Below are 15282 nucleotides of genomic sequence, written 5' to 3'. Positions count from 1 at the left end.
TTCGATAAAAACACATGTTATTTGTAATTATACATTATTTTAAAAAAACACATTAGAACACCATGAGTGAACTGAATATTAAAACAATACATAAAATAATAGTTACATATATAATCAGTGCATATTAATAGTCAGTCAGTTTATTGTAATGTTATGGCAATTATATACAAACGTCATTGTGAATATCATTGACCTATATTTTGTTCACAAGCGGCATGAAAGTGACTTTATCTTCATTTAAACAAATACAAAAATAGGCAGTAATTGTTGTTCCGGATCATAATTGAAGTCTTTAAAACTGCTGAGAACGATAAAAGGACATGACTAAAACCGTAACAGTAAACAACTTGAATTAGACAATATATATACCATTCGGGTCAGGTTAATGCTGAAAATATCTGCATATAAATTTCCAACGTAACTAATAGTCATATGAGAGATAAAACGTAAAAACACAAATATGGTCGCACATATATTACTGCTGTAATTATAATGACGGTGTAATAAGGTTCCAAGTTGATACACTTCCGTTTCCGGTACGATATCGGAACATCACATTGAGTTGAGGTGAGCATAATAGGTGATTCACTTTGAGGGGGGCATCAGGTAAGGCGAACACACCAATATGGTATAAATGTATGTGTTCCTCTCGGCGATACTATCGTGAGATTCCAGAACAGACCTTAAGCGCAAATGACCGCCGGAATCTCGCGGAGAGCGAAAGAGCTACGATGCATGTTTTTGCCTCTCAAAATATTGTTCCATTCCCCTCGCCATCGCTTCCGCTGTTCCACTGGTGCATGTGAAGTTTAGAAAATGAAACGTCCTTTCTATATTATTGTGATAATCAGCGCAACTTTTGCTGCAAATTGTATAACAAAATAGAGCTCCAGGTAGTTCCATGTTCCATGCTTTCACTCCAGATGACGACTCTCATATTTTGTGAGCACTATTACTTGATTGGTGTAATCGGTTCAGCGATGTTCTAAATTAAACTCTTCGCGTTTATAAAGTCTCTACAGAAAATAGAGATCATGAATCCCGTGCGCGCGCGTGCGCAGTAACTGGTTGAAAAGGACTGATCGTTCGCACTCGAAGATAAAATACCGTCGTTGTTCGCTGTTGTTATTAAATACACACTTATGTGTTCTGTTAATTTGGACAATTTGGACAATTTTATCGGATTTTAGCGGATTTCGAGCCCGTGTTGATCAGTAAGGGACATTTGTTATCAAACATTTGCATACTGGTTGGCAAAAATGTAAACAATAACGTCACAGTGCGGCGGCTTATTGGAGGGGATAGAACTCAAGTCACGCGCGTCTCTCGCTGTCAACGAAATCCCGGCGGCCATTTTCTTCAAAAGTATATTTATTGAATGCCAGGAAGAGGTATAAATCAGTCTTTCACACGTTCAACGGCCTCGAGACATTCCGAAGCCGTTGGACGTCTATCTGGGTCTTGGTGCCAACACCGTTTAATCAACTCACACATGTCATAAGACGGTTGATTTGGCTTCTTCAGATCCGGCCTGTAATTGTCCTTGATTTTATTGATGAATTCAAGCATGCTGCTGTCTTCATCTTCGTACGCGTACTCACCGTACCACATCTCCCAGAAGATCAGACCGAGCGAGTAGATGTCGGCCTTGTAGTTGTACTTCTTAGCTGTTAACATCTCCGGCGGCATGTAATAGACGGAGCCGACGAAACTATGCGTGATGTCTTGGTCTCTCTTGGTCAACCCCAAATCAGCTAGCTTTACCCTGTTCTGGTTGTCCACCTGTTAATGAGATACAAACGAAATATTTGCAAGTTCAACATTATTGTTATTCGCTGTTATGGAAACCAGAACGAGAAATTCACTGAAGTAGGTATGAATTATTTAATTCCCCGTTGATTGTTTTCTTTTTAAGGAAAGGAAGGACTGTGTCTTGGTGTTGAGGAAGGAGACAACGTAGATGCTTGTGAAGGGAGTATTGAAAGAATGGGTAGTGATGCCAGATTTTGGAAGTAAAAGGATAAAATATACACTTAGTTCGAAGGATCCTCTCACTGTGGAAGTGTATGTAGATGCAGATCCATAGACTGGGCCATTTTTTTCAATGTCAACAACACTGAGAAAGTGTACCACAGTTTAGAGCGGGTTTGTGGCATTACGCTTTCTAGATCGACGAAATATTTTGTATCAATTACACCACGGCAGTATCACGCATGCGTTGTGGAAAACATAAGAAAGACATATATCATGAATATTATTTTAATTTTAAATAATTATATTGCGTTCAAAATTGTTCTACTTCAAACTGCGCATGCACACACACGGTGCTATGATAGTGGAATCTTCCACTTTAATTTGAACCTATCACAGCTCTGTATTGTATTTTGACAACATTATGCAAATACCAGTTTTTCGGAGGGAATAGTTCTTGTTTTGACTTCAATGTACTCTGACATCTTGCAATAAACGGAACCCCATGGATCTCTGATTTTGACTTTGTCTCATGGAAGTCTGTTTTCTATTCTACACAACGAAACCCTATCTCACCCATCACAGCAACCTCCCTTTCACGAATGTCAGCGATTTCACCTCGTGACAAAAGAATCATTCAATTTAGAACTACCATACTGGCTATCGGAATGTATGTTCGCACAGTTTTACTGAGCAGACGATTTTTTTAAATTGTCATGAATATCATTTTATATAAATGAAACGAGTTTTTCAGCCAAGTGCGACATGCACCCCCTGGTTCTTAAAGCTGGAGTGTCGCCACCTACGCACGCGCGGGAATTGAGTCTCAAGCGACGATAACTTGTGACAACACACGCTAAAAACGCAAAGGCTCATGGGCAGATGCTTGTTTGTAAACAATGACTCCCTCCAGGTTAATGTACGAACAGACAGGCGAGATTGTAATCAGTAATATGCAATGAAGGCGAACTCATCGTCTCATCTAGACGAATAAAATAAAAATTTAGAGGATTTTTATAAATTTACACAAATTGATATAAATTGACTTGCGAATAGAGGTTCATATTATCGTGTGATAATGCAACGCGACGTGTTTGCTGCATTGACTGTAAAATGTACTAAAATAAAATAAAAACAATAGATCACGATGCGATATTGCTGAGGGCGTACTCACCAATATGTTGTCAATTTTCATATCTCTGTGAATAAACCCTTTCTCATGGACGAACGCCAGTGCCCTTGTGAGCTGTTTGGAAAAATCTTTCATGAAGTTAAACGCAATTTCCCTGCTTTTGGTGCATGGTTCATGTTTGGCTGGAATTCGGTCGTCGAAGCTGAAAATAAAGTCTTTGAGTCCCACACAGAGCTCGAAGGCCATTGCTAATTGTTTGCGTGGTTTAGTGCTGAAGGCAGAACCATGGAATTCCACCACGTAAGGGCTTGCCAGTTTTCTAAAGAAGAAGAACAACAACAACAACATGAGAGACAAAATAGAAGATAAAAAGGGCTTGTCGTCGCATCATGTATTGAAACATATATTTCACCGATTGAAAGAGGATAATATTTCACTTGCAGTATGACGCACCAGCACAGTCAAGCCGCCGCAGTTTCCACAGTTATGGCTCAAGGTGATGAACTAATAAATTATGTCTTTGTATAACTGCGTGTCAAATAAAAAACGTGACTGTAATCGGAACTGTATTCTGTCGCAGTCTCTAACTTTGAAAAACAAATGTAAAACAAATCCCGTTAAATACTTTATATTTTCTGTGAAGTCGTCATGTATATGCGCAAATTAATTTATTCTGCATCCCTGTTGTTAATGGGTTATTCAAATTTACTGAGCTAACAATGTAACAAAACATGTCAATATGTGTTCTCCTGTATCTACGCTTTCAGAATATGTATAAATTGCCATTGGTACATCACGATGGGTAGTAACTGCGAGGGCCTGAAAACACAAGCCATGCATGGCACAGTCCCCGTTAGTTATCAAATTTAAGATATATAGTTTTGTTTATAGTAATATAGTTTGAACATAAACATGTCAAAAGTAGGGATCCAGAAGCTGATGCTTGATTATGATGATTTTTTAACATTAAAATGGTTGGCATTCAGTCATCTTATATCTGGTCATCAAACCAGTACTTGTCCGTATTGAGAGACATTCTTGGGACAGCATTAATAAAAACAAAATGGCCACTGGTCGACCAGTGGCCATTTTGAATACATCTGTATATCTATGACATGATGTATAACGAATATATGAAATTTGAACATAATGTCATAATCAGTCAAAAAATGCCAGATATATAGCACTAGAACTGTATTCTTTAAAACTAAATGGCCGCCAGTCGGTCATTTTGAATTCGATCTGAAAAACAAAATGACGTGTTCATAGGTCCCACGATGTCCAATGTAAGTTTGAACAAATTCCATTTGTAAACGAAATGCCTGATTTCAATCATTGTTCAGTACAAAAATAGCCGCAATTCGACCAGTTCCGCACGCACAGATAGAGGTCAATTCATAAGTCCCCGTCTAACACACATGTCAAAAAGAGCATATTCACTACCAGAGTCACATGTTACGTCAATACATCGTTCACAATTGGCGCGCCCTCTAGCGTCGAAACAATTGAATGACGTAAACATTAAGTTAATGTCGAAAGCAATGTCGTTGTAAAAGATATCAAAAAACAACAACAGAATATTTAATGACGGACGAAAACAGATCAACACGACGTTGCATATACACTTTTACAACACAGAAAAGTTTCATCACCAATGGGCACGACTTGTGCAAAAGTTGCTGTATTGGACGCTTGTCATATTGAAGTTTACTTGTAAACACCTCACGTTTTGACTACCAATTGTCATATATTCAATACATACCTGAGAGCGGTTTCTTCCGTGAGATAGTCATTCACGGTATCTGGTGTCACATGTTCTCTGAACACCTTTAAAGCGATCTGCACTACATCATCACGTCTCCGCAGACTGGCATGGTATACATCGGCAAAGCTGCCACTGGCGATGGCCGACATTGGGTTCCAGCCTTGGAGATCGTTGAAATCGAACTCAAACTCCCGTATTCTTTCGATGTGGAAAAGGTTCAGCTTGCCCTGTAGTTTGTGGCATATACGGAACAATTTAGTGTACGTGTCCTTCTCGAATGTTGCCATGGCCCGGTCTCGTTTCACACTCTCCATCAGGTTGGCATCGGCTGCGATGATACGGGGCACCAAACTGCGCAGTTTTAACAGACAGAAGTCAATGTCGTCGAACTGGTCCTGTACAATGCTTGTAAGGTTGTCACGTTCACAGAATTCTTCTAGTACCTCAATGGAGATTTCCTTCAGGTATTCGACCTTGTTCTTTCGATAATCTTCTAACTTCTTCCTCATGCCTACTTTCCGGTGGATGGCGTAAATGCCAGCGGCTGGGACAAGGAACACACTCGCAACCACCGCTATGGGAACAAGAATTGGAGAGGAGGCACCGAGAGCGATTTTGGTCGACTTTGACATTCCACTCGAGGCTGGAAGACTGTCATGTTCACCAAATGGTTTCAGCTCGAATGATCGTCCAACAGACATAGCTTCTTCCACTTCAGAGAGGTAGTCTTGTAGCAGCCCAAACTTCTTCCTGAAATCGACCTGAAGCTGCTGCCTAGACTTCTGAAACCACATGTTATCTCCATCCCATTCGTAAACCAGACCTTCTAACCGCCTCAATATCAGCATTCTGACATGCTTCTGCAAGGCGTCCCATGACTTCAAATCAGGACCATCGGCTTCAGTCCAGTGAGACACAGCATCCCTGCAATCCACTTTCAAATAGTGGAGCAACGAGTCAACAATTTCGCGTTTGCGCATTTCTAAGTCCGATTCTATCTCCCTGAACACCCGCTCCGTATCTAGTGTGCACTTGGCAAGCCTATCCTGAATGTATTTAAATCTGTCGGCCATTTCCACGGCGGACATACTAGCATTGTATAACTTGGTACGCAACTGCAGAGCTGACCGGGACATCAGATAAGCTAGCCAACTGAATAAAAATAGAAACCAACAATCAACGAGACAATTTAGATACAGTGTATTGTATACGTAAATTCATTCAACTTCCAGCGTTGTTAGTTATCGCAAACTGAGACCTATATTTTTGTACAAGATGCCCAGTTTTTGAGGCCTTCGTGGTTGTTACACTTGTAGTAATGTAATTCGTTCGAGCTTCAATAATAAATTAATCGTGCGTGTTCGTGTGGCATACAATAATGCACTCAGAATCTTGCTTAACCTTGATCACGGTGCCAGTATGACTCAATAATAATAATAATAATAATAATAATAATAATAATAATAATAATAATAATAATAATAATAATAATAATAATAATAATAATAATAATAATAATTCATCTTACATACTACAATTTTGGCAGTTTGTATTAAAGTATTTGATGAAATAATCTAATGGAAATATAATGATTTATAATTACGTACTTACTCGTAATATATTTGCAATTTATACTTTACGCTGATCGGCAGAAGTTTTTGAATGCCATCCAGTAACATATCAAAATCACTACTTGGGAATCCTACTGCTTTGATAGAGGTCGCGGCCTGTGAAATGACAAAACGCAAATGGTCATTGACGGGAGCGTCATTAATGATATACTAGTATACAATATTATTACACCAAACTGGTATGCGTGTTAATTGGCGCTCATAGGTTGTCCATAACCGAAACCGGAATTAAACTTAAATCTTATTAAATCTTATATAAGAATGCAATGTAATTACAATTTAATTCAATTACAATTAATTCAATTCAAATAAATGCAATATATATGGATGACATTTCAAGTTATTTACAATTTAGTTAAATGTAATTAATTGAAATAGTTTAATTCAAGGAATGAAACTTAAATTTAAGTTGAATCGTATTTAACGCGTTTTGACATTGGTATGTACACGATATGATAACCTAAAGCATAAACCTAACGCAAAGACATTTAAAACCGCGCTTTTCGCCATTCGCAATATCTCAGTTACGTTGGAGAAGCTTATTTTTGCTTATTTGTACCTATGTTCGTTCGTCACTGTAAGTTCGAAAATTTCTATTATCTAATGAAATCATGTTCGTAATGTTCGTAATGTTCGTAATGTTCGTAATGTTCGTAATGTTCGTAATGTTCGTAATGTTCGTAATGTTCGTAATGTTCGTACTACCTCCATGCCAGTGTTCGTCACGTAAGACAAAATATATATCCCTGCGTCACGGAAACGGCACTAACATTGTTAGCGCATGCGCAGTTCTTACCATTTAATGACCTACCTTTTGGGTTGACACAAAGAAAACCTGTTCGTCTTCAAGACCTGTCCAGCACGAACGAAGTTTATCCAGCGTGTCTTTTTTCACCAACTCCTCCTCATTAGCCGGCACCTGTACGTCACACAAATATTCAAAAGCATGAGCCTTTTTTTCGAAAATTTAGTATTTATGGATGACGCTATGATTATAAAATATTTCACACACAAAGCAAGGTACTCACTTGGTCCCATTTATTGCACACAAATATGGCCGATCTTGGGTCAAAGGTTTTTAGCTGTTCTCCGTCATTGGAAACGGCAACGCTTCGGAGAAGTTTTTGCAACTGTTGGAATTGAACATTTTTTTTATTAGTAAGGAAATTGCAATTATACAAATGAGGTAAAGAATAAAAATGCTGAAAAGGGAACTTTTGTAATCTGCGAGCTCTGTTGAAGCAGAGTAGTCGACACCTGCGTACGCACGGGAATTGAGCACGGCGCTGAAACGCTCAAAAGCTCATGGGTAGACGTTTGATAGTAAACAACGACACGCTATGGCCGTCTTGCCCCATGTGCAGGTGTCGACTCCCGCTTTAAAGTGCGAAAGTCGTCGTTCCGCATACTTGGTCGCAATAAACCCTAATCTATCGCTTTCGCGAGTTCCCACTGTCTGCTAAAGCTAAGAATGAGGCCAGTGTTTTTTCGCCACGGGAGAATAACAACTTTCTGTTAACGTTCAGGGATGAGGGCGCTAGACTTATGAGACCGATATATTGATCGTAATTGCCATGACGATTATAGGCCACGGTCTGTCTAAAAAATATGTAACATTTAACGATTATTGAGCGATTCCGCAATAATAAGTAATGATGTTTTGGTATCTATTTCTATTTCTATTTCTGAATACCCGCTTTCGTACATTGTTGAGCAATGCAGTGCCGAACTCTAAAACAAGCCGCGACCCCAACCCCACGCCAATATTTTTTACGTCGGATATATACTATACACGGTCACCATTATCTAGCACACGATTTGAATGAACAATGACTAGCAATAAAACGAATACATCGCCTCACCCTGTCTTTCTGTACACCACCGGCATTGGCGCTGTTGATGACGTAGATGAACCCAAATGCATTGGGAAGATACTCCATTACTTGTTTAGTCATCTCTCGATTTTCCCCGATCCCAGGACTGTCCACTATAAATAAACCACCCTGTAGTAAAAAAGCAGAAGAAATGTGTACAATTTCTCAAATATATGCCACTCGAGATAGATTGAAGGTGTCAAGACCTGGTTACTCAACTATAGTTCTGCTGGTTACCCACTTTCTCTTTCTTCTGGACTTGCTGTTAAGATTTTGCTCATTAAACATGTAAATTTATTCCAACGTCATGAAGAATGGCGTGGCCGTACTTTGATTGCTTTATCAACTACACTGTTGGGAAAACGTCTAACTACCATCTAATGTTTGGAAAATTAGTTTATATAGATTATCAGAGAATTCACTGCTGCAGACATTGCACGGTTTTACTGATGAGAATCCGGTAGAACATTGCTGGAACCTTATGCCATGAAATTTAAAGATGCACAAGCCGAATTAGCGAGAAATAATCTAAAAATATCAAGCGAGGAAAGACAATTTACGAGATTTAATCAATGTGAATGTGACATCCGCAATGTCACATACATGTACATGTGAAAATTTACTCTTGCGTGAAAGGGTGTATAAATGTGAAGTTCTCGATTCTCCAGAAGTGACACTGCGTTAACTGAAGACTTTGCCCTCGCCTCCACCCTTCTTCCAGCCTGGGATACTGGATCGCTATACTGAGAACTATAGGGCTGCCACACTCACGAGGGCCGGCAACGGGTATTTTCGTAAGCTGTAATCAATTGTTTTTATTTTTGTAATAGTGTAATTTATATAAATAAAAAAAAACAGGAAAATTCGTAGACATGGGCAAGGTGTAAAATGTAATCAGCTATTTTATTCGTCCGTATTTTGTACAAAGATATCATTTCTCGTAAGCGTATAAAGCATTTTCCAAATTAAATATCGTAATTCGTACGCAATTTTCAATTTTGATTGTTAAACTCAAATTATTAAAAATATTATAAAAATGTAATTTTTAATTAGGAATTTTCGTTATCTATAAAGCGTAAAACCCTATTTTTCTTACTGTAAATGGAACTTTCATTTTATTTCCTGTAAAAACGTAAAATGCCGTTTTTATTTCCTGTAACCTGTACCAGCTACCCCCCTGCCCTCTTAACTCATCATATTCCACGTTACGACACACTTACCCGCAGCAATGGAAATGGCCAGAATATTTCAACTCTGTTATACGGCGACCCTTTCTCGCGGTCGTTCTCCATGTGGATATATACAGATAATTTCTCTAGGCAGTCCGCTTCGCCATCCCCGAGGTCATTCACCTCTGTCTTTGACCCATCAACTTTATGCACGACTGCTCGCTTCTTGTCGCCATATTTCAATTCACAAATCACGGACGTTGAGCTAAGTAGCGAGACTGGCAAGATGTCGGCGCCTAAGATGAGGTTAAGTAACGTGCTTTTCCCAGATGACGTCTCGCCTAAAGTGGTGGAGCGGAACAGTATTTATGGTCAGCTTAAAACATAATATATTGTACCTTCACACTAGACACGGTGATAATGTTGACATGAAGCGTGTGGAGGGGGGCGATTCATTGTTATTTTGAAATTATTATATTTCTAATTGTTTACCATACAACGTTTTTTATGATTTGATAATTGTTTTGTTTTGTTTTTCAACTCATACTATGATAGATATATTTTACTTCATCTCATATTGTGTTGTCGTATATGGTGGAAAGAACAATATACGGTATCACTACTGGCATTTTATTTTTATTGTAGTAAATATTAAAAATCTGGATTAAAAAAAAAACAATTAAATAATGTAATTATAATATATTGTATTACTTGTTGACGGAAACTGTATTATATTTAGCTCTCATTACAGAATCATTTTAATTGTTGACTAAAATACCCCAACATGATTGATGTAGGAATTTACATGTATCTTGTATTTACTGACGCATTAAGATGCAAGTAAGGAAACGCATTTCGTTGTCAATGGTGCTATGCCCTCAATAACCTTTATGCCATACATGTATATATAATGACTTCAACGTAATTTACAATCGGAAATTATATCTGAAAAAATAACAATCACATTCTCTTTGCAGCCCCCCCGCATTTATCTGGGTATATTTTTTCAAGTTCACAACAACAAAAATTGTCGACACAGAAGCAGCCTGAGTGTAACTTTACTTAAAACCACCACAGTCGGTCGGCGTCCTGATCGATATGGGTAATATGTGGTGTATACAACGCGTGTGAAATACATTAGTTCTGTTTACATTGAATTCGAAGGTGCGCCACGTGAGACTATTTCTGCAATGTCATAATTAATAATTATAATATTGGTGTTTACTTAATTTACATGTGCTGCACTTCGACGCAAAGCCGTTTAGTGTTCTCAGGAGACACGTGCCTACCTTGACACAAATCATCTTCCTTTCCAAATGAGCATAAATCCCGGTACCGGAAAGCATGCTAAGCAAAAGATAATATCCATTCCCCAAGTTACCGTAGCAATAAAATAGATCCGCTCTACTAATTTGCATATCTGCAGTGTGGCGCATGTACTATTGTAGTCAAGATGATTTGTATGGTGCGATTAAGTGACAAATACGACCATTTGCATAATTAAAGGTCGTTCAAATTATAAAATACTAGTAACAGAGAAAAAAATATCCTGTGTTTTGTTGCAAATTTGTGATAGCTTATTGTTGATTTTGACAAATTTCATTGACTTTTGGGATTTTTTACTCAGCACAAAATAATTTAGGGAGAAAAAGAATTTGAAAACATGCAGCGGAGGTCTGAGTGCATACTTTGAGATATTCTCGTAATAACAGTATCATTATACATCTTTTCCTTCCTTTTGCCGAAATTCAAAATGTTTAGAACAGAATCAGCGAACTTCTTTGTGTGGATTACGGTCAAACTCTGATGGCAGCCAATTTTTTTATTATTAGTAGAGGACGCTTACGCACATAATTATTCCATATTTGGAATGCGCATTTCCTAATATGGTGTGATGAAAATACCCCGTAAAATACCACAGAATTACTGCACGCTGTAACTTATGGCGTTACGGTGACAGATGTATAATAATAATCATTATAACTAAATGCGAATTTGTTCAACCATGTGCCTGAGCGAAATTTTAATACATAGGAACAAATGGTGAACAGTTCAAACAATCGCCATTTCCATTGGTGTTTCATTGGCGACCATATACTTTGGCATAAGGATTTTGTTAGCAAAGCCATATGGTAAAAGTCGAGGAAATCTCGGGCTTGCGATAAGTGCTAGTGGCAGCACACTACCTTAAAGCGGGAGTATCGTCACCTGCGCACGCGTGGGAATTGAGTTCCAAGCGACGATAACAACACACGCTAAGGACGCAAAGGCTCATGGGTAGGCGCTTGTTTGTAAACAATGACACGCCATGGCCACCTGACGCATGCGTAGGTGACGCTTTAAAAACGACATTGGTCTGTTTCGAAACTAGCGGCAACAAATACTTGGTATGTTGATTGCACTGGAATTACGGTAGAGGAATCTCAGTTCTTCCCTACTATCACTGGCGATATATTTGAATAACACTAGAACCACAAGAAAAATTAGTATGCATATATTTACCAGCTACCAAGATTGGGCAATCGTTTTTCTGGAGCTGAGAGACGAAATCTACTAGTTTCTGCTCATAATATTCGACATTATTCTTCAAATGTTCCTTGTTGCTGTCGTTTATTGTCTTCGTGTAGCTCTGTACCTCTGTGTATAACATCAACAGCTCGTTTCGTTTTTCTTTGTCCTCTTGCAAAATCTCTTGCAGGACGTCGGCTCCCTGTATGAAAAGTTGACAAGCTGGAGTTAATTATAGCGAGCCCCAAGTGATAACAAATCCCACAAATTAGCGAGATAAGTACATTTCGTCGCAATACAGAACAGTTACCATCGAATAAAGACAAAATATAGTCACAAGAAATTATTATCGCAAGCACTGTCATGGTTAACCTCCGACTACAACTCACTGCGCCCTCTACGATGTCTACAATTTCGAACCGAAATCGGGCACATTCTGAGCCGCTAGGAAACGGCAGGGTCACGTAAAAACATTTTGTTGCCAAAGTTATATCGCATTGTGGGTCTCTAAACGGCCTTGCTGGTGTTTTATTGTCGGTTCAAAATCGTTTTATTGTTTTATTCTCCATTGTTATAGTAATAAATAGTTTCGCACATGGTAATTGGGTCATCCTGTGCTATAAATCACAGTAAACTGCCGCGTGTACGACAGCGACTACATTATTTGCATACAGTGTTAAGGTACAGGGGTTATTACACGACTATTCCCGCAGTATCACGTTGAATTTGTGAGTGCATGATGTCGGTATGACTTAACAGCTCTCAGTCAGTGCTCATAAAAATATATTTAAAAACACGATAGCCGATTTGATAAAACGCGTATACAAAAATATTTCTGATCATTTTAAAAGTTGCTTCCGTATTTTGTTTCACAAGCGGAAATATGGAATTGCATGATATAACAACAAGGAACTGAAAATGAATGTTCCGTGTATACAATATATTACTTTCAATAAATAATCATAATGATGATGGCGTGGTAGATGTCGGAAACAGTCGGCAACAAAAGATTGCATAAGTGTTCGTACGACAATGGACACGCGGATGCAACCTATACTGAAGTGATTGGTGTATTCAACGGCACCACGTGCACTATATATTGGCAATGTGTCAGTCAACTCGGGTACCGCGAAAACGGGCGTATTTTTAAAATTCATGTTGGCTCAGAATTCGCAGCCGAACTCTGACCAGCATTCTGCACTGAGTTTTGTTTATTCAAGGATATAGCATGTCAAGACATAACATTTTAATTCATAAAACGCCACGTGTCTTTAAATATGTTTTTTTCTCTCTTCTTTTTCCGGACGAAGACGTGACTGGAATGAATAAACTTATGATTTTCAATACATGTTTTTGTTACTACTATTATTAAATAAATCATCTTACACTCGATGGTTAATGGTTGTTACGCGCGTCGAGGTCACGTGATCCTTCCACTGCTGAGCGAAAATATACTGCGAATAATATTATAAGACGCGGTCTTGATATCACTTCATAATACCGTGGCAACGAGTGTTGCCAAAAGATTTGGGGTTCGATAATATTTGACCCCAGCTAGCTAGATGGTCGACATTGATACAGTGGTGAATTAAGACGATGCATACGTGGCAATCATAAACAACTCTATTAGGCAATGGCGTAAGGTTGTTATTTGGAATTCTCTAGACTGGAGACCCAATTCATAACCTCGTGGATGGGCGCGCTGGGAGCCATTATATATTGACTAGAGGACACGGCGAGGAGAATTTTGAGAGTGTTTCCCATTAGTAATTTATTTCGATAAAAAAAAAATTGTAATTTTTCCCGTACTTTGACTTGATTTCCCATATATGGACGCAACCACAATTTGTAGGGGTGTGATGTCGTGTTTACTTTATGGATGTATAATGCCGTGGCCGACAAGCCTGAGTAAACATATATATTTCCTTGAATCACTATAATATACAAAGGCGACAATTTACACCTGGTTACAACATTGTTAGTAGGACAACGCAGTTGAAATAAATAAAAGCAATGGTTTGCATCTGTCGGCCTGTTCTACTATGCCATGCTTCTGTTATGATAGCTGTTATGATGAAACGTTGAATATGAACAAAGGAAATGACGACTCGGTTGTCTACTTACTCTCGATAATACGCTATTGTGACACGTGACCTTGACTCGGAGTGTTTTGCATTGTTATTTATATCATGGGAAATACTCATAATAATGGTTAGAACAAGCAAAGCCTAAGTGTTATTTTCTGAGAGCGTTGCACGTTCAGTTTCTATTACCGATACAATTTGTATCAGGGTCTATGTTGGCAGCTCCACGCATAAAAAAAACATTTCATGTACTCACTTTCGTATGGTCATTAAAACTTGAACAGGTTATTTATTTCCCGAATTTGAAGTCAGAACTGTAACGCATACATACCACCCAGCCTCAAAACCCCAGTCATATAACTAATAATAATAATAAGATTGTGTATATGCATATATACTAGTATATGATTTACAACGCCCGTGGAAAATATTAATTATTTGCCCGTGGGAATTAATAATTAATAGCCCGTGGGAATTAGTAATTATTGGTAAATGTATATATTATATTGGTTTAAACACAAGCGTGGCAGCGACTGTGTATGCAAAATATGGATTACGGCAGTGTCTTATCTGCTATGCGCGGCCCATGTTGTCTTATCTCGTACTATTCGCATGGTCAGCCCCGACGACTTCCGCGTTCCATTGCCGTCCACCCATCCACTGATATAGGTGAACCATTTTGATATTATTTCTGAGTGGTTGTAAGAATATAATCGTCGATTGTGATCGCAGCAACGTGAGCACTTACCCGAGTGAACGCCCCGTCGTTCGACACTGGGTCGTTGCATTTTTTCAGGTACTGGTTAAGTCTGTCCTTACAATCCCACAAACTCTGCAGTCCCTCCAAACTTATGTGGTTTTCCTTGAGCAGTTTTCTCGCCTGTCTGAGATCGCTTAATTTCTTCACGTCGTCCACGGTGTATCCAGGTACCTTTTCGTTTGACATCGCGCATCAGAGTTTTGCTTTCATGACGTAAGAAATAACACAAAAAAACACACCAATGTGGTATTAAAGTTAAGGGCGTGCACAGCACAGCACAGCACAACGTCGACCTTTCTAACTCAAACTGTCGTGTACAAATAATTATCTTCCTTTGTCGGGTGACTTCCGCGTACTGGAAGCCCCGGTCAGTGCGCAGACTCGATAC

At 38.7% G+C, this 15282-nt stretch overlaps 1 protein-coding gene across 1 annotated transcript; it reads right to left on the bottom strand.

The window, feature by feature from the left end:
• On the bottom strand, positions 1-15224 carry LOC102807682 (uncharacterized). The gene is made up of 10 exons (XM_006813667.3): positions 14883-15224; positions 12045-12252; positions 9594-9883; positions 8362-8502; positions 7528-7629; positions 7311-7418; positions 6480-6595; positions 4866-6020; positions 3146-3422; positions 1-1782 (listed from the first exon to the last, which is right to left on the bottom strand). Exons 1-10 carry the CDS (start codon positions 15078-15080, stop codon positions 1399-1401), a joined length of 2979 nt encoding a protein of 992 aa, XP_006813730.3. The 5' UTR covers positions 15081-15224; the 3' UTR covers positions 1-1398.
• Between the last annotated feature and the right edge of the window lie 58 nt (positions 15225-15282).

This window comes from Saccoglossus kowalevskii, chromosome 9, assembly GCF_978046115.1.
Source record: "Saccoglossus kowalevskii chromosome 9, keSacKowa6.1, whole genome shotgun sequence".
NCBI classification, from domain to species: Eukaryota; Metazoa; Hemichordata; class Enteropneusta; family Harrimaniidae; genus Saccoglossus; species Saccoglossus kowalevskii.
This window is presented reverse-complemented; position numbering and strand designations above follow the sequence as displayed.

What these genes read in the sequence shown, in the direction of transcription:
- LOC102807682 (XM_006813667.3), bottom strand. Translation starts at nt 15,080, where the DNA reads ATGTCAAACGAAAAGGTACCTGGATACACCGTGGACGACGTGAAGAAA. An exon ending in GTGGTGTACAGAAAGACAGG is followed by an intron (nt 7,630 to 8,361) that starts GTGAGGCGATGT and finishes CAATTCCAACAG; the next exon opens with TTGCAAAAACTTCTCCGAAG. An exon ending in AAATTGCAAATATATTACGA is followed by an intron (nt 6,021 to 6,479) that starts GTAAGTACGTAA and finishes ATTTTTATTCAG; the next exon opens with TTGGCTAGCTTATCTGATGT.